The sequence below is a fragment of the Plutella xylostella genome, chromosome 14 (genome assembly GCF_932276165.1).
Source record: "Plutella xylostella chromosome 14, ilPluXylo3.1, whole genome shotgun sequence".
NCBI classification, from domain to species: Eukaryota; Metazoa; Arthropoda; class Insecta; order Lepidoptera; family Plutellidae; genus Plutella; species Plutella xylostella.
Window position 1 is genome coordinate 3037990 of NC_063994.1, and position 20297 is coordinate 3058286.

Genomic DNA, 20297 nt, shown 5'->3' on the forward strand with positions numbered 1-20297 from the left:
ACAACTGCCTGAGTTCTGTTTTCAATGTATGATTTTATCCATCTAAAGAGATCGCCGTGTATACCGAGCTTCCATAACTTAAGCAAAAGTGTATTGTGACATATTTTATCAAATGCCTTAGCAAAATCAGTATACACAGCATCCACCTGACAGTTTTCACCCATGGAATTAAGTATGGTTTCAGTATATGTTAGCATGTTGGTTTCAACGGACCGATTTTTATAAAAACCGTGTTGATTAGGGTCAATATAACGATAAACAACAGAGGACAATTTATCAGTGACAATTTTTTCTTGTATTTTACCGAGTACACATAATTTTGAAATGGGTCGATATTTTTCTATGTCTTCACTAACATTTCCTTTAGGTATGGGGGTCACCCATGCCTCTTTCCAAATATTAGGGACACATCCTTCCTGTAAAGATTTAATATAAATTAAAGTGACTGGCAGAGCAAGGCTGGATGCACATTTATTTATGAAAATTGGATGAATCCCATCTGGTCCTGCACCTTTATTAATATTTACTGATTTTAGATGTTTGTAGACAAGCGATTGCGATATTTCCATCGAGCTTAAATCGATAACAGTATCAGAAGGGGGCTCCAGGTTATCTATATTTAGAGGTACCGATTTGGGTTTTTCAAAAACGGAGTAAAAATGGTCGCTAAATAAGTTACAGATTTGTTTCCCTTCAGTGGCAGATGTTCCTCTATAGTACATGGTTTGTGGTAACCCATTTTTTGCAAGAATAGATTTTACAAATGTCCAGAAGAATTTAGGATCATTATTGATTTTAGATTCTGAATAATTAATAAAGCTTCTATAGCAAGCCAATTCCAATTTGTTCAATCTTTTTCTTAAAATTTTATATCTATATATATATATAATCTAATGGATTCCCGTAATTTTTTCAACGCTTGTGATATTTACATTTTTCTTTTAATACTTTCCTTAGCGATTTACTATGCCACACTGGAAATGAATTGGAAGCACGCATCACGCGGCCGGGGATAAATTGCACAATCAGACCATTAAGTATTTTATAAAACTCAGTTATACATTCCTCTAAGTTAAGTGAAGCAAATGTTGAGTGCCAATTAATACTACTAAGTTCATTGTTAATTTCTATATATTTGCCTAATCTGAAACTACGCACAAAGGTTCTGGCTTGTTGAAGGGGTAAGATATATTTTAATTTTAGATCAATAGAAAGGGCATTGTGATGAGTAATATCTTCAGCTGTTAATGGGTCATCACTCCATGAGACGTTACAATCCACACTGCATAAAATTAGATCAAGTATATTGTTATTTTTGTTATGGATAGTGTTGCACTGTTTCAAGTTGGTCAAAGAAATAAATTCGGACAGAAGATTAACAACGTTATTACTACTAGGTAATAAATTAAACTGTCCAGTGTGAGGATCTAACCACTCTGCTTCGGAAATATTAAAGTCACCAGTAATCAAAAATGTGTCATTTGGTCTATCAATAATGATTTTTTCGGCAATGTTTATAAATGAGGTCAAAGCAGATATAAATAATGGACCGCGCGGAATATAAACACAGGCTATATGTAAATACGTAACTTCATCCTGTGGTGAGTCGTGAAGTGGTACGGAGACGTAGACACACTCGGCCGCCGCGGGGGGCGGGCACGGCCAGTCCCGGCGCAGCGGCCGCAGCGCGCTGTGCACGGCGATGGCCACGCCGCCGCCACGCTCCCGCCCACTGGCAGCTTCGGAGCGGTCGCAGCGGTACACTACATACCTACTATCAAAATACTCTCGATCGTAGAAATTAGACAGAAGCCAGCTTTCTGATATACAAATAAAGTCGTAGTTTGATTTAGCCACTTGTGAATAAAAGCCATGAGATTTAGTTCGAAGACCCCGCACATTTTGGTAATAACCGCTAAATATCTTTGTAGACATCTATGTAATCGGTTAAATAAAAGCATCTTAGATCTATTATAACACTCGTAGACGTGATAAGCGGAGTAAAATAAATAGGTATGTTTTGATGAAAAATGCAATTATAAACTGTAAGCCAATGTGCATAGAGTACAACATAACTCGCAATAATTAAAAACGATGTGAGCGTAAAACAGTGCAGTAAGCTAAGCCTATAGCAAAAACCAATAACTTTATAGCCATAGCAATGAGTTGCATGTAGAAAAAATATGTTGCAGAGTCACTTCAGTTTTTTCAAATCGCATTCATTGTTAATCACTACAACTTTTGCATTGTCACTTTTTCTCATATAAATTTTACAGTCCCTTACCCACAGGTAGGTAAAGTTTAACTCCGACTTAAGTTCCCTGGCACGCTTCAACAACAGTTTGTTGGCTGGAGTGAGGTGGTCACTCACGTACAGCTGGGCGGCGGGCCCGGGCAGGCCCAGGTCGGCGCTGGAGAGGCCGCGGCGCGCGCGCACGCCCGCCAGCAGCTGGTCCTTGGCGCGGCGCCGCGTGAACCTCACGATGATGGACGGGGGCCGCGCGTCGGGACGCTCCGCTCCACCTGCAGCACCGCCGCTCGGGAAACGACGAACACGATGTATGGAGTCCAGGTCACTATCCTGCATTGTTATGCCGACCTTGGCACAAATGGAATGCAGAATATTAATTAGGTTTTCCCCTTTGTTAACAGGGACTCCTGATATTTCTAGGTTATTCATTCGGGCATACTGGTCACGACTGTTATTTTCGATTTGGAGTTTGTTTATCGTTTCGTTGGCCGTCTTCAAATCTAGTTCCAGCTTAGAAACAGTAGCCATTTTTGTTTCCATAATGACTAAGCGATCCTCCAGGTTTGAAAATCGTGACTCCATCTCGTTCCATTTGGTGTTGAGATTCTGAATACCTATCGACGCACTAGAAATGTCGGCTTTCACGGCGGTGAATTCAGCTCTAAACGCTTTTATCTCGCTAATAAGTTCCGTGATGGCCGGCATCTCCGCGAGGGTAGACGTAGCTGGCTGCGCCGGCGCACTGCGACACGCTATGCAGCGCCACGCAGCCTTCTTCTCAGCACCCATTCTTCGATAACTGGTCTCCGCAACCCCGGCACAGTTGAAATGCAGAGTACCATGACATACCCCACACACCACAGCATCGGTCACAACATCTTTACATTTGGAGCAAATCATTGTTAATTTCTAGATGGTACGGTTCAAAATCCAACGCTAGCGATAGCGAATAATTCCGCTTAAAGAACCGGTCCGGCGACTCGCGTACACGTATGAGGATAGGACCGCTCGCGATGATTGCGAAACGCAGACTGAATAATAAACTGGACTTGTTTAATACAAGCCTAAACTGTTTTAAGAGATTGCTTTCAAAACAAGAGGGTAATAACATTAACATTAACAGGTAAAATTAAAATTAATATTTTATAGTATTACTGTACCTATATATATATATATATATATTATTTATGTATGTATTCATAAATACTATACTATAAGGTATATATGTAAGTATATAAATTATATATGATATGTTATTCAAATCTATAAAACAAATTAATAACTTACAACTAAGTAGATTAATATAACTGAGATATTTAAGTTCTAATAATATGTTAAAATGTATTAAGTAATTATAGCTTTTTCTCTGTAACAACGAAAGTACCAAATTATTGTTTGTGAAAACTTTACTGGCATATGTACTATTAATTTGATAAGTAACATTATGTATTAAGCATGCTGTTTGTTTTCCAAGAAATAAATAAATAAATAAATCTGTGTGGATAAATATGTAGGTACTTACTTACTTAAAAGTATGATGATGAAATCCTCTTATCCCTCATCAGGGACATAGGGCTCGAAGAAAGGATTTCCACTTCTCCCGATCCTGCGCGGCCGCTTCCAGGTCGTCCCAGCCGAGACCAGTTGATGCAGCCTCCGCCTCAACTGACCGCCTCCAGGTGGTACGTGGGCGGCCCGGCCTTCTCTTCCCCTAAAAGTATAATATTTTAAAACAGTGCATGGCGATAAAAAAACATTTTGATTCTATTCATTATATTCATGGTATTATACCCCATTTACACTCGCGCACGAGTGGCGAGGCGAGCGACAAGGCGAGGGGCGAGGCGCGAGTGTGAACAGACGCTCGTGGCTCGCCTCCTCGCTCGCCTCGCCACTCGCGGCGCTCGCGTCCGGAGCGGTTTTTGGGGCACGAGTCAAAGGAGCTCGCGTCGAGCTCGCGTCGCACGCGAGTGAGTGTTTACACTCGCGCGTCCGCTTCATTCTGGCTTCTACATCGTGCCGCGCAGGTTGTGTTCGTCGTCGTATAATTATAACGTAGTATTTTTTCCTCAGTGGTATAATGGATTGGTCGCAAGATGAAACATTAAATTTCATATAAGTAAATATTTCAATAAATAATAATAATAAAAAAACACTAAAACGTAAGAAATAAAAGCAGTACTTACCTGCTTAGATATATTAGTACTGTCACATAGAATAGGTCTAAACCATGTCTAAACCTTAAATTATTTCTTACGTTTTAGTGGTTTTTTGAAGTCGTTTTTTTATCATTATTTTATTTTATTACTTATTTATACTTAGTTTATTTGCAATAATTGACAATCAAAATTAAGAAGCAAATGATACCTATAAGTCCTACTAGTCAGTAGTAAACACGAAGTAGTTGCTATATACCTACCGTTGAGGAGTTCCCTTCCGTTTCTATCATCAGATCAGCTCAAGGTCAACATCATATTTTTTTTAATGTTAAAAATATAGGTAAGTACCTATGTACTTTCTAAATTTCATTAACTACAATCGGTTAATAGGTACCCAAAATGGAAATTCATAGCCTGTTTTTAACCCTTTACCCACCCTTGGAGGTGGAATCAAAATTTGAAAAAAATAGGACCACATGGGATCTCAACCCAATACATAAAAAAAAGAATTTTCAAAATCGGTCCATAAACGGCGAAGTAATCGGTGATCATACATAAATTCTTTATTGTTGCTGCTAAAACTTCGACGTCCTCCATCGTTGCTAGCTCAAAGACAACTGAACTCTGCACGAGAGTGTAAACACCCACTCGCGTCACACGCGAGTGGGTGTTTACATTCGCGCCTCCGCACGAGTGACGAGGCGAGCGAGGAGGCGAGGGCCGAGGCGAGAGTGTAAATGGGGTATAATAGTCGTCATCAAGATACTACTCAGATTGTTTTAAGATATTGAGGCAACCTGGATGTTGACCCCTAATGTCTTTTAGATTAGGGTCATACTCAACATCGAGTACTTAATTAATTTTTACTACCTACACTTATTAATGTTATTATGTAAATTGATAAACAGGGCAAGCATTCTAAACTTTACACTTAATTTACCAACATTTGCTGTGAAAAAGCAATCGAACTACCTACATGTACTAACAGGGGTGCCAGAACTTGTTTCCAACTTTCTTAAAGATAAACAAAGAGTAGAAAAAGGTTGGGGTCCGGCTCTATGGTCGGGCGAGTTAATCAATGGAGGCTTAATGGAACTCTGTGGTGGATTTGTGAAGTTCAAACCTCTTTCTTGTTTTATTTGGCCGTTTGACAACGAACGAATTTAACGAAGTTTAGAGGTTCATAATCATAACTTAAATGATTATGAATCTTTTTATGATCAGTGTAGGATAGTTTCAAACTATTAGTTACTAATTTTAATTTATTAAATAACGTAAGCATAATATGAACCCTTAATGCTATGTGGTTGCAAATACCATAAACAAAAAATACACATTTATGAAAAATGCAAAGAGTTTATTTACCAGGGGATGTATCGTACATATTTTATAGGATGGTAGAGATTTGTTCTTGGCTGTACAATTTGGGCCAAAGAAATCTGGCTCCTCTGAGAGTAACCACGATACCTGAGAGGAGAGGTCCGGATTCTATGCATTGAATGTGCCCAGGAACAAACTGCATTCCTATGCTCCGGTAGAATATATCCTGCACTACTGACGTCGGAGAGCCTAGTGTAGGTTGTTCATTACCGATCGAGCAGTGAAAATCGACTTCAATTTATAAGGCGCGGAGCTAGGGCAGCGCGTGAACCGTGGTGGCGACTCTCCCGCACCATACTAGTTTACTCGCCACCACAGATTAGAAAGCCAATGTACGTCACTACTCGAACGGAGTAAAAACTCGCACTCCGCACGCTAATCTGCGCTCGAACTGGGGTTGAATAAATTTATTCTCGCATTCTATCACATACCGCATACCGGTGGAAATAGATTTAACACCGCCGTTTAATCAAATCTAATTAGAAATTGATTATGATAAATATAAGTAGGTACTTATTGACATTTATAACGGGAACTGGAACCTGATCCACACACTGTTTATAGTGCGAGTGTTAAGTAGACATACAATGAAATGCCGTGGCAATTCTCATACTGTAGGTACGTATCGCAAAGTGTATGAAGAAACGGTTTCAGCAATGCCGATGAAGTGGACGGATTTGTGTAAATTTCTATACATAGAATACAGGAAGCGATGCAGCTACCGGTATGCACATACAATTAATATAAATATAGGTATCCTCCTTATATTTTGTCCAACGATTGCGCTCCTCCGCAATTTAAAATATTTTTGTACAAAATTATTTCACCACATCTAACTTGACCTCAGTCTACCTGCTTTCGTATGCCAGGAGTGAGTCCGGACTGCCGGCAATTTTTCCTCATAAAACATAAATTCCTTTCTGAACTTGAGTGATCTTCGCGGGGTTATACCTAATTTTACGGTCAAACTTTCGCTGCGCCGCGTACATAGTTGGCTATCTGGGGGTTTGTTAACATACTTAACTACGTGTCTAGAGTCTAGGAGCGCCATAGTGCATTGTAGGTATGTTTGGAGCGCGAGATTGATCTTATCAAAGTCTCTATAAAACTGTCTTATACAGGACTTATAAATAAATATACCGGAAGTAGGTTTTTACATGGCTAGGAAAATTACTAAGTACTTATATAATATTATCATGTAGATACCATAGTTACATAAGGCTGCCCGTCTACTAAAGCGGAGCGGAAGCGACGAGCAATGGAAAAAATCAGCAATAAAAACAACACCGTGGTTTTCTGCAACCCTATTGGTTGACCAGCCTAAATATCTGTCAAAAAGCCTATAATTTTTCAGTAGCGTATTGCGCGTGCATCGGTTAGATCTCTCCACATTAATACACTAACTTATTACAATGGCAATGGGCTACTTCATAACTCGTGATCTGGAGGCTAATGGCGATTGTTCGCTGATGTTGGAGGGTCTAGCCCACAAGATACGGTAATGGAGCTGTAATAAATATGTGAGCCTATAGTTTGTGGCCTAAAACTTTCAGAACCAATCGAGAAGTTCTGATAAAGTAAAGAGTACCTATAGGTGGTTAGCTCTTATGAACTAGTGAGCTGGTAATGGTACCTACTTAATTGTTTACGGATTAGTGTTCGACGATAAATCGTTCATCGACACAGTTGAACCATTTTCACGATGTTCCATAACCAACATCTATTTCTTTCTCCGAATATGCGGGTTTATTAATATATTTTTAAGATTAATCGCGGGACAGTCGACTGTTGGTGAACCATTCAGAATCTGTCAATTTAGTATCTGAGATTAAAAACGGACTTTAGTCGCTGTCTTGTTGGTTTTTGTTTGAATAAGGTATAATATAATACATGAAACGGTATTCACCATATTATTATTTGTTTACTTATTTTTCTCTATTCCGGTACATTTTGTGAAACAGAAGTGTAAATTAGTGGGAGTCGTCGACAATCGCGGTCCTTACCGGACTAACTGTATTCGAACAAAGGGATTATTCAGTGATTTGCATCGGGCGCCTGCCGGGTCGCTCGTTGCTGTCTGGTGTGCCTGGATCGGTAGGATCCATGCCATTGTTGACGCTGAATCAGGGTAGGGTTTGTTGTGAAACGTTTCTCGTACTCCTTCATGAATCCGGGCACAGAAAAAAAAGCGTGGTCTTACCCAGTTGATCCGATGAAATGGTGTAAATTGTTAACTTCATGTGTAATTGTGTATGTAATAATTATGGAATAGCAAAGCATTCCAGTCCTTGAATTCTTATTTGATGGCAGGTATCTATATCATACATGCAGGCTACTTAACATATAAGTGTATAATTTAATTTAAGTAAGTTTTTGCCACATTTGTTTAAACACAGATATTTGTTCTCGGGTCTTGGATGTGCCCGTAAAATGGCAATAGGCCCGCCCCCTATTACATTGGGACTAACATAACACTGTGGCGAAAAGTGGGTGCAGCAATGCACCTCTGCCTACCCCGCAAGGGAGTACATTAGTACAAGGCGTGAGTGTGTGTGTGTTGCCACATCACAATCGCAAAATTGAGAAAACGCAGACACTCAGAATTAAAATCGGGCGACAAACTCTAACAAAATTCAATACTTCAACACAGCATTCAAAAAGAGGAACCGTAAATTCGCGTGCAGAAGCGCTATTTACATGTCAAAACTGTCGGTCTGTCTGTACGGACGGTTTCCGCGGATTGTTTGTGTTAAATATTAATAGACAACTATTGGGAAACGAATTTTAGATAGCACTTGCTTTGTTGATGCAAAATAAACGGGAATAAACCGCGCGCTAGGCGGAATAAAAATGGCGCTTGACAAAATAATAAATATTTGTAGTGGGCAGGATAGGGTTTCATTTAGTATTTTTATTTGTGATCATGACGCTGAATAAATCTACGTGTGGAATAAAAATACCTACTTTACTGAGTTTTAAAGGAGGTCTATACCCAAGAGTGACCAATAGAAAAATAAATAAATATGTGGGGACATCTCACACACGGCCATCCGACCCCAAGCTAGGCAGAACCTGTGTTATGGGTGTCGGACAGCTGATATATTTACACAAATACATAGATAGATAGATACTAAATATAAATATCAACACCCAAGACCCGAGTACAAATATATGTCTTTAAACAAATATCTGCCCCAGCCGGGAATCGAACCCGGGACCTTCGGCTCAGTAGTCAGGGTCACTAACCACTACGTCATTCGGTCGTCAGAAGCAATGTTTAAAGCAATTTATTCTCGTAAAGGCCTGACGATTAAATTTTCTACATAGGTACCTACTTTACTTCAAAATGATAAACTACCAATCAAAATTTAGGTATTCATACCGAATCATGATAGTTTTGTACAGTAGGTACTCTAAGAAACATTGTTACTATGAGAGGGGGGTCAGGTTTCTCTGCGCATGACCGTACATTTATGTGTAGGTAGGCAGACTTAAATAAACGTTCACTGTGATTAATCTATGACTGCACTATACATGACATTATTTATCTTTACATCATCATCAAAGTTTATAATCAATAGGATAATGATTTTTTAATGGAGTTGCAGCATAAAGTTTTATCTATTTTGCATTAAACGAGACATGATTTGTCAGTAAATTATAACTTGCCATAATTTGATTAAGCTTCCCATATAATAAATAAAATATTACAAATAGTTAAGGTTTTTACTATGAAAACTAAATGGTCTTAAAGCAGGTAAGGTTCTAAAAGTCGTAAAGCATTTCTTCTCTCCCTCACCGGTAGCATTGGCGTATACTTGGTGTCCATTTCTCCATAGTGGGTTAGAGCATAACCAGGGATTATTGCTTGACTTTTGACACATCCGTCAAGAATTTAATATGAAGATGACGTATAATTAATCAACCTTTCCCTGGTTACGATCTAACCCACTATGGAGATATTGGCACTTAATGTAACGTTACATAAGTGAAGGATGATGAACTAGCATTAAAATGCGCACCTTGTAATAATACTAATTTACATTACACGCAATTGCTTGTCAGTCGGAGTCATGTTGTAATGTAATGCTCAAAGATGAACCTATAATGTTCCCGGTGAGACTTTTATAATTCTCATAGAAATGTGTTTCGTGCGAACACCAAAAAGCCTCAGCCTAAACATTGCTTTTACAGGGCAGCATTTGACGGCCGATATCCAGGCATGACAGAGGGAAGCCTCTCTTTTACAATTTGTTCGATAAAAGTGGTGTTTTTATTTTTCCGTCCATTGTGAGTGTGACAGACGCTATCGGTGCGTCCTGCAAAGCGAGTTATTGGTGACTATAGACTGGGCACTGACACGTGTCCAGTAACTATGAAAACTAATGAAAATTTCGCTAGTGTAATGCTCATTAAATGTAATAGTAATTAAGTATCTAATAAAACTGTAATAGTACCAGCGATCAGAAAAATAAGATAATGAATTGATAGCTAAAACCCAAATAGTCAATATCTACGAATCTTATAGAATACTTAGTATAATATTTCAACCTATATCAAAAACTTTGGTGTTATGTTTATAAAATACCTAAACAAAAAACTAGTTGTTATACCTGAACACAATAAAATTACTGAAGATGTCACAGACAGGAAGATAGGGCAAAGTTGAATTGCATTTTGAAGTTAATACACCAATCACCAAAGAGTTAAAATTAAATAAATCTACAGTTGCTAGTGGCGCCACCTGCAACTAGTGTACGACTCTTTTGTCTTTAGTTAGTTCCATATTTCATTACTAATAGTGAGCGGACTGTAGTAAAGTGACTCTTGCTTTTGTTCTAGTTTTCGGAAATCTGTTTTTGAGACACAACTTTTTTGTGTGTTGTCGGTCACACAGGTTGCGTTTCTATTTTTTGTTTGTAAGGGGTAGAACTCACCAATTTTTGATGATTTAATTATCTCTTATCATATAATCATTCACATCACGTCCCCACTGCTGCGCTGGGGCACGGATCTCCTTTCAATGAAGGAAGGGTTTAGGCCAAGTCCACCACGCTGGCCTAGTGGGAGATGGTGGACATTATTAAGAACGAATTAAAATCCAAAACTATTTCTAACTACTGTACTGTACTTTTTGTCTCACTACTTTGTGTCTGTAGCTGCGAAAAAAGGTCTTGTAAATATAGAATCCCCACCACCACTGAAGTCTTACGGCTAAATCGGGAACTAACCTGTCTAATGAATTCTCACACATAGTTGGAGTGTGCAGAGCCGCGCGGCTATCGGATTTCAGTGATATAATTAATACTTACAGGTTTTTTTTAAATAAAGGGTACTTATATAAATTCTACGAATGGCAAAGTCATATTTCTTTTGGAAATATACGAAACTGTTCTTATCTACGAAGAAGCAGTACAATAAACTGCATATTACCTACTTACTTGGCGAATAATGTCTCCCACCCAACTTCAAGCGCCACTAGTTATAACTTATAACTATGTAACACGTTATCCGCGAGCTAGTTGAACAAATTTCGTTGTGTATAGTCCTAAAACAAAGCGTCCAGCCAGGAATTAGATAAATAACAAGTCGGTGAGGAACTTTGTTATATTAGTTGGGTGCGGTGCGGCGCCCCTATTCTGGCCGAAACCACGTGATCCCTTCTAACTTTTAAACGAACTAAATAAGGTGCCAACTGATCATGTTCATCATTAAGTGCTTGAGGAGCGGATAATCGTAGCCGTACGTTGGCTGGTAGAAAATGCTATTGGCATTAAGGCCACCTTTTGTGCATTTATTATATATTTGTGCAATAAATAATTAAATAAATAAAATAATTATATACTGACAGAAAGTTAAAAGGATGAATACTCATCGTTAACGAATAGATAAGCAACCTTTCGGCATTGTATGCAACAGATGCATCACATACAGTAAATTATTCTATGTGTAGATTTCTACACAAACAATACTTGTATAGTGCCACAAACTTATCTGTTCCGGTGAGAGCTCACGTAAATGTCTAATATTTCTTCATTCTATAAGATTTTTAGATTGCTCATAGTAGTAATTCGCCCTTGCGGTATTATAAAACCCATCTAATCCTTAACAATACATAATTCATTACTTAATAATGAGATATTAATCAATTTAGTTAGCTCTCACCGGAACAGATAAGTTTGTCGCACTATACATGCTATGTCCGATACGAACGATACAAATAGGTGGACGATTACCTAGATAGGGTAGAGTAACATCAAACGTATAAGGCCTATCTATTCGTTTAATTTTGGGCATTGATAGTATGGATGGCCGTGTGAGATCTGATCACTCAGATGTGATCCGATCGGAAACTCTGATCAGCCGAAAATGGTCAAGCTAACTCTATTCCCTGTTTACTTTCTTTTGTGTTTCGGTGAAACTTTCCCACATACAGCTAATAGGTGTTTCCGATGTGTGAGTTGTTCAGTTTTGATGTCCCCCGGAATGGGTTTGATGAGACATACCTATAGCGTATAGCTCCTATTATAACCATATATGTTTAGGTACATATTATTATGTATAAGGTATGTTACATTTTACATGCTACTAATATTATAAGTGTAAAGTTTGTGAGTATGTTTCTGCCTCTTTCACGGGAGAAGTGCTGTTTTGATATTATGTAGGAAGCTGACTCCCATCTAATAGGTACACACGGCAACGTTAAATGGTTGGCAGGGCACACTAACGTAGGTAGTGTATGTGTGTGTCAGCGACGTCGACGTAATTATTTAGTTCTGGGCAACCCACACACGGATATTGTAAGCATGTAGTTGTGCCAGTGACAGTGATTCATTGTTTTTATGATATGAAGCAAAATTTTGCAAGGCATTGTAATAGATTGAATGGCTCAGTTGGTATGACACAAGAATACAATAATAGGTATGGTGGTTCAAATCCCACTGAACTTACAATATTCCTTTTTTGTTTTTTTTTATAGATTTAATTTATTTTTTAAGATGGTTAATAATAGTATTGTAGTATATACGAATAAAAGCAACACAGAAAGTAAATGAAACAAGTTATTAATTGTTAAAATTACCAAATTTATTCTTGCCGTAACATAAACATTAAGGATGTTACGTTTTTGTTGTTTTTCGTTTTAAAACATAGTTGTAGTTTATATTAATAAGGAAAATTTTCAAATAGCAGTTTTAAATCATAACAAACATCAGAAAAGGATGGACTGGCTGTTTTACTAAAGTAAATAGGCAAGTCATTAGTTATATGAATCAACATGTTAATTAGCTAGAAATAAGATAACTTATTCCAACCTCAGTAACAATAACATCATTAACACATTGGCTTACCCATAATTGTAAATAATAATAAGTCTTTAACAAAATAACTAAAATCTTATACAAATGGAAAAATAAAAATTACTGAGCTAACCCCAATAATGATAATTTTCACCACTTTTTCGCCATAATGTCTTACGTCCATCCTTGTCTGATTTAAAGGACTTTTCATCACTAAATATCACCACATTGTTGCACCAATCAAAGTTTAAAATAGTCAGTCGCAAAACGCACTCTGTTTCGACATCGTCGGATCTGATCGGTTAGAGCAATTTTCTTCGTCGGCTTCCGACACCGCAACCCAGCAGCACGCAAGTGAACCCGTACGGTTTGTAGGGATAGATTATGTGTTGTGGCCGTAGAACGGGTGCTGCAGAACGGATCAGCGCTATGTGCAGCTACGATATCTCGATGGCGTGGTGATGCATCCGTATAGACGACTACTGTCGACATGTCCCGAATCTGCGTATCGGTGAACCCATAATTGAACAGTTCTCCTCTGCAAACAAAAAAAAACAAATACTTAGCTTATACAAATACAAATATTCTAACAGTCAAATAAAATATTTACAATTCTATGTTACTTACCGTTAAACGTCTTGCGATTTCACTAATTGTAATGTTTTGTTCATATAAATACGATTATCTCCGCCTTTTTGAACATGGTTAAGTGACTTTCCATACTGACTGCGAAGAGTAATTAATTAAATTGACAAATCACAAAGTGAATCACTTTGCAGACGCAGAGGTGAATTGTCACTAAAACTAAAAACAAATTTCGTTTATTCATATTGTATGAGGGTAGAATGGTTTTAATTCTCAAATGAAGAACGAATCATATATTTTTGGCGAAGAGAAATAGTCGACAGCTATGCAGCTTGTAGTCATTTGTCAGTTTCAAATATATTAATTTTATACTCAACAGCGTTTAAATTAACGCAAAATTTGAATTAAGTTAAATAAAAATGACCATCCGTGGACTCGAACTCACGACCTATGTTTCATTAGTCTAACATTCTACCAATGAGCTACGAAGTGTATAGACACAGGTAGTGAAATTTTGCTTCACATCAATTTTATAACTATTTCACTAACACTACCGGTTGATATTTTTATGTCACAGCTGGTATACGGGCGTTTGCCTACGCGCGAACTCGTTTGTGCTGTTGTGTGTGTGTGTGGTTTGTTACTGGTGTGTAAACCGATTTCTGCGTTTATGCACACATAGACAACGTTAGTGTGCACACATACACTACGTTAGTGTGCCCTGCCGACCATTTGACGTTGCCGTGTGTACATACAGTATGATGACAACCGTATGATGTACCGGTTACTGACCCTGACCGCTATACCAAAGGTCCCGGGTACGATTCCCCGTTGGGGCAGATACTTATTTGTTTAAAGACAGATATTTATAACCGAGTCTTGGGCTTTAATATATATCAATGCATCCATGCAGGTAGGTATAATATCAGCTGTACGATACCCATATTACAATCTTTGCCTAATTTTAGCCTAGATAGATGTGTGTGAGACGTCCCCACATATTATTATTATGATATTTTCTTTTTTTTTCTTTTTTCTTTTTTTTGGAATACTAAACTGTATTTTTTATTGCGATTATTTTTATGTTTTGTTATGTGCCTAACAAGTGTTGAGCATGTCTGAATTGGTACATGTTATTGATAAGTACCTCTCTAGCCTTTCTTTTATAAGTGTATTGTTACATGTACTGTTGATGTGCCTTATATAAATAAATAAATATTTATGACAAATACTCCATGACTCCTCCAGCACCCAGCACTGCGTTCACTAAAAGTGCACCGAATTCGTAGGCACACTATTAAATGAATAAAGTCACACTTCTCATCTCTCTTCATGCACTCTATTTTGCAGCGTAATGTGTGTATTTATAAATAAGTTGGAGTGTAATTAATTGGTAACAACGTTTCTTCCACAGTTTTCGTTTCTTTAGCGACTCGACCGACTGTTTGCTTTCAACTAATTAAAGTTTTCAAGAGAGAGACCTAACGGCGATGGAGCTGAGTTTCTTTTAAATAAAGTATACGTATAGCGCAATAATATTAATGTAGCTGACTGGAGCTTCGTGATACTAGTTATAGATGTAAGTAGGTACTATGTGGGTAGGTAAAAAAATTGTCTTCTGTAAAATATTATGCAACTACATTCGTTAGTTATAGCATATAATACTACTTATAATCTATGGTTATAGGTATAGTCGTTACCCTTATTACTTGACATACCTACTGACAACTTTTTAATCGCTTTTGCATAATCACTGATAAAATTTCACTCTATACACAGCACTGTTAATGTTTGCAGAGAGTTGGAAAGTAAGAGAATGGCATAACATTAATGCTTATTTTATCCATTATTGACAAGAGCAAATATTATTTATGTACCTACCTACTAAAAATATATAAGAAGGTAACGTAGGTACTCTACAGAGAGAAGTACTTATGTATGTTCCTTGCTCCACAGTGAATCAGGTACAGGGGAAAGTTACCATAGATGTTGAAGATATTAAAAAGAAAAAGTTTGATCAAAGAAGGTTGAAAATTACGCGCGAGCCGTGAAAGAAGTTTCATGATTGGAATAAAAATCGCAAAGCTCATCTTATTCAGGCATGTTTTATTAAACTCAACGGCAACTTTGCTCAGAGTTTCCTCAGAATACTTACATTTTTATTTAAAACTTTATTCTGTGGCAATGCGCCCGACTCACTGTAGTATAACATAGATTTAGTTTATGTTTTTATAAAGTAACAAGTTTCTGAACTCGTTCATTTAAATCTTGTTTAAATTAAACTTTTAATCATGTCACTGACTTCTACTTCACTTAATTTATACTTTGTTTTGAGCTGGTGCATTATTTATAATTTACCTACAGCTTCATTTATAAAGGAAGCTACTTAACTTACAACTTAACTTAGATTAAAAAAACAGTTAGGTATTGGTTATTCAGGTAGGTTATTAACTTCATACTTAGTCGCATCGCAATAATGCCGTTGCAAAACAAAGTTAGCTGTACATTGCCGCGCGAGCATACGGCATAGTCCTCATAAATCACTTACGCAGCGCAATGTTTAAATACTTGGCAAAAGCCCGCAACCAACTATGCGGGGGAATTATACTCGTAACATGTTATTAGCCGACTGTAGGCTGGGTGTCCACAGAAGCTAAGCTATGCACGCTAAGGGCCAAATTCACCGAAGTAATTAAACGTCGTTAGAAGGATCGAAAACGCAGTTTATGCTCTAAACGAGCTTATACGCTCATTTCGATTTTCACCGACCAATATTAACCAAGATTAGAGCAAAACGCAGTTACAGCTGTAACTGCTATAAATTGGCCAGTTAGCGTTGCTAAACGCAGTTATAGAAAGCTGTAATTGTCAAACGTCATAAACGAACCACTGAGCAAGTATCAACGCTTTGACAACGACATATATTATTTTTTTGTTTTATAATGTGTCAAAACGTTTTATTACTCCATTGCTCGAAATCAAAATACGCAAAAAATATGTACGGCGCGACGCAATAACTAAACGCATTTCAGTGTTGCTGGCTCGTCTGTAGCTGAAACACCGGTGACGTAAACGAGATTAAAATATCACCGATGAATTTCAAGTTACTCTAAACGCAGTTAGATGAAATCGGCAATCGTGATTAATGAAATCGTAGTTTAATAAAACTTAGATTTCCATGCAACCCGTGAATTTGGCCCTAAGAACAATAAAAAAAATTGTATAACGTAATACACTCACGGGCAATGTAAAAGTTTCACTCACAAAATGCCGACACCAAACGACCCCAATTTTTAGGTTTCCGTAGCCAAAATGGCAAAAACGGAACCCTTATAGTTTCGTCATGTCCGTCTGTCCGTCTGTCCGTCTGTCACAGCCGATTTACTCGGAAACTATAAGTACTACAGTGATGAAATTTGATGGGAATGATGATGATGATGTCCTCTTCGTCGTATCCGACAACAGCGACTCTTGCTACACTCTGTTATGTGCTCTTATGTGGCTGGCAAGTCCGAACTTCGTCTTGAACACCCTGTCACACTGAGCACAGTAGAGCTGTCCCCTCCTGTTGTATGTATAGTTGTAGGAGGGCTTAGGGCGTGTCTTCCGAGAGTGGCGTTTCACGTCAAGGTCTTGAAGTCGAGACTTTTCAAAATTTTCTAAGCCTTTGTGGACAGAGTTACGCCACTCTGGCCTCATCTCAGCTAGTTCCTCCCAACTGTCCGGTGATATGCCACAAGCAACGAGGTGACGCTTGAGCACGTCTTTGTAGCGCAGGTACTGCCCGCCACGGTTCCGTTTCCCGCGACTGAGCTCTGAGTAGAGCACGGCTTTAGGTAGTCTGCAGTCTTCCATACGCCTGACGTGTCCACACCATCTGAGCTGGCTCTTCATCAACATGGCCTCCATGCCAGGCATGTTAGTACGACGAAGAATGTCGGTATTCGGGATCTTGTCTTGCCACTTGATGCGCAGAATACAGCGCAGACATCTCATATGGAATGTATCCAGTTTTCTAATGTCTGGTTTGTAGAGGCACCAGGTTTCTGCAGCGTACAGTAAGATGGGAAGAATAAGCGCTTTGTACACCAAAAGTTTAGTCTGCAGTTTAAGGTCATGTGACTTCCAAACACGACTATTTAATTTGCCGAAAGTGGCTGCTGCCTTAGCTATGCGTCCAGGTATTTCCGACGCGAGGCTGTTGTCATCTCTGATTTGGCTACCAAGGTATTGAAATTTGGTCACTTCTTTTAGGGGTTTTCCGCACAGTTGTACTGACGAGCGGTTGGCGTCAAGACCTCTAGGTGGTTGTTTAAGGACTTGTGTCTTTGATACGCTTATGACCAAGCCAAATTTACAACAAGAGTTGTGCAGAGAATCCATGCATCTCTGAAGCGATTCTAGACAGTCTGTCATCAGGCACACATCGTCGGCATAGAGGACTTCCATGACAGAGAGCTTGCGAATTTTAGTTTTTGCCCTGAATCGAGAGAGATCAAACACGCTTTTGTCTGTCCTAACAGTGAGTTCTATTTTGTCATTGCATTGTTTCAGTGCATCGTTCATAACAGCCGCAAAATATATTGCAAATAGTGTTGGCGCCATAACACAACCCTGTTTAACCCCGCTAGACACTGGAAAAGGATCTGAGAATTCGGCTTCATGTTGGACCTTGGCATTCATGTTATCATGGAACTGTCTGATTATATTAATGAATTTCTCAGGACAGCCAGCTTTCCTTAGTACGGTCCAGAGAGCATTGCGCGGCACACGGTCGAATGCTTTTTCCAAATCGACGAAGCACATATATAGGGGTTGGTTCTGTTCTTGGCTTTTTTCCTGTATTTGTTTAACTACAAATATGCCGTCTACAGTACCCCTATACGGGCGGAAGCCACACTGAGTCTCTGGAAGTATTTTTTCTGCGAGTTTGCTAAGGCGGGTATTAATTATATGTGCTAGCACCTTTCCAGCAGTACAGAGAAGGGAGATGCCTCTGTAAGAGCCACAGTCAGATATTTCGCCCTTGCCTTTATAAAGTTTACAGATGGAGGCATCTTTCCAGTCCTGTGGCACTACTTCAGACTGCCAGATTTTCTTTATGAGCTCAAACAATTTGTTTTTAATATTTGGGCCACCATATTTAAACACTTCTGAAGGTAGACTGTCATTTCCAGGTGCTTTGGCGTTTTTGAGACGTTTGGTTGCCAGATGGAACTCTTGAAAGGTTGGTGGATGAGCAAGATTTTCACTCGTTGGTAGACATTCGAGGGCATCTATATAAGACATGTCAGTAGTCTGCGCAATAGGGTTCAAGACCTCATTGAAGTGTTCCGCCCAGCGGGCTAGGATATCTTTTTGTTCGGTCAGTCGGCAACTCTTATCCTGCGAGAATATCGGTGCTGTCCTTTTTGATCTAGGACCGAAGACAGTCTGTAGGCCTTCGAAGAATTTACCTGTTTGGTTTGTATCAGCAAAATGCTGCAGTTCGTTGGCTTTATCTGTCCACCATTTATCTTTCAGCTGACGCACTTTTGCCTTGAGCTGGCGGTGAACCGCTTGACGATCGTTATTATTTGATCGGTTATTGAGAGATTTTCTATAATCTTCCACGAGTTTTCGGATTTCTGTGTCGGAGTTGTCGAACCAATCTTGGTGTTTCCGTTCAGGTTTACCGATGACTCTTGTAGCACTACCATGAAGGTTCGATGCTAGCGAAGACCAACCATCATTTACAGACGAGCAGTTTATATCGACCACCTTGGCACCGAAATCAGTATCAAGCGCTTGTTGAAGTTCTTTGCTGTGAACGAGTCTTGTAAATGCTAGTCTTGCTGGTGTTTTGTGAGCTGCTCTTCGAGGTGGTTTGTATGACAGTTTAAGTTTTGACCTAATTAGGCGATGATCTGTCCAGCCCTGTGCGCCTCTCATTGCTCTTGTGATCAGAACATCTTTAAGGTCCTTTTTACGAACAATGACATAATCTATGAGGTGCCAGTGCTTTGATCTAGGGTGCATCCACGTTGTCTTATATTTGTCTTGCATCCGGAAAAATGTATTGGTGAGACAGAGGTCAAACTCCATACACAGAGTCAGGAGATCAAGCCCATTGGTGTTGCAATTCCCAACCCCATGCCGTCCGAGGACCCCCTCCCATGCATCATAGTCCGTGCCGACACGAGCATTAAAATCACCTAGCAGCATGATTTTGTCCTGTGGTGGAACTCTTTCTAGAACGTGGCGTAGATCTTGGTAGAATTTAATCTTATCTTCATCTGAGGCCTTGAGAGTGGGAGCGTAAGCGCTAACAAGATGCATGTGCTTCGAAGATGAGATTTGAAGACGAAGTGTCATCACGCGGTGATTAATTCCCTTAGGTACTTCCACTAGAGACTTCGCAATCTGGTTCCGGATAGCAAATCCTACTCCACTTGCTGCCTTCTCCCCAGATGGTTTTCCGATCCAGTAGTAGGTATATCCACCCAGTTCTTCGCGCAGCTCTCCACTTTCGTTAAGATGGGTTTCACTAATTGCAGCTATATCAATGTTGTACCGGGACAGCTCTCTTGCAATTAAAGCAGTTTTCCTTTCTGGACATAGGTTGGATTCATTATCCAGGAGTGT

At 39.0% G+C, this 20297-nt stretch overlaps 1 protein-coding gene and 1 long non-coding RNA gene across 2 annotated transcripts; one reads left to right on the top strand and one right to left on the bottom strand.

The window, feature by feature from the left end:
- Positions 1-2194: 2194 nt before the first annotated feature.
- Positions 2195-3040, bottom strand: LOC119690774. The gene has a single exon (XM_038106509.2). The coding sequence runs from the start codon at positions 3038-3040 to the stop codon at positions 2195-2197; it is 846 nt and encodes a 281-aa protein (XP_037962437.2).
- A 3239-nt stretch (positions 3041-6279) lies between these two features.
- LOC125489481 lies at positions 6280-16451 on the top strand. Its single transcript, XR_007267034.1, has 3 exons — positions 6280-6295; positions 9508-9512; positions 16346-16451. It is a non-coding gene; the product is annotated as an uncharacterized LOC125489481 (long non-coding RNA).
- The last annotated feature ends 3846 nt before the right edge of the window (positions 16452-20297 follow it).

Coding starts and splice junctions, on each gene's coding strand:
- LOC119690774 (XM_038106509.2), bottom strand. CDS start 3,040: ATGGGTGCTGAGAAGAAGGCTGCGTGGCGCTGCATAGCGTGTCGCAGT.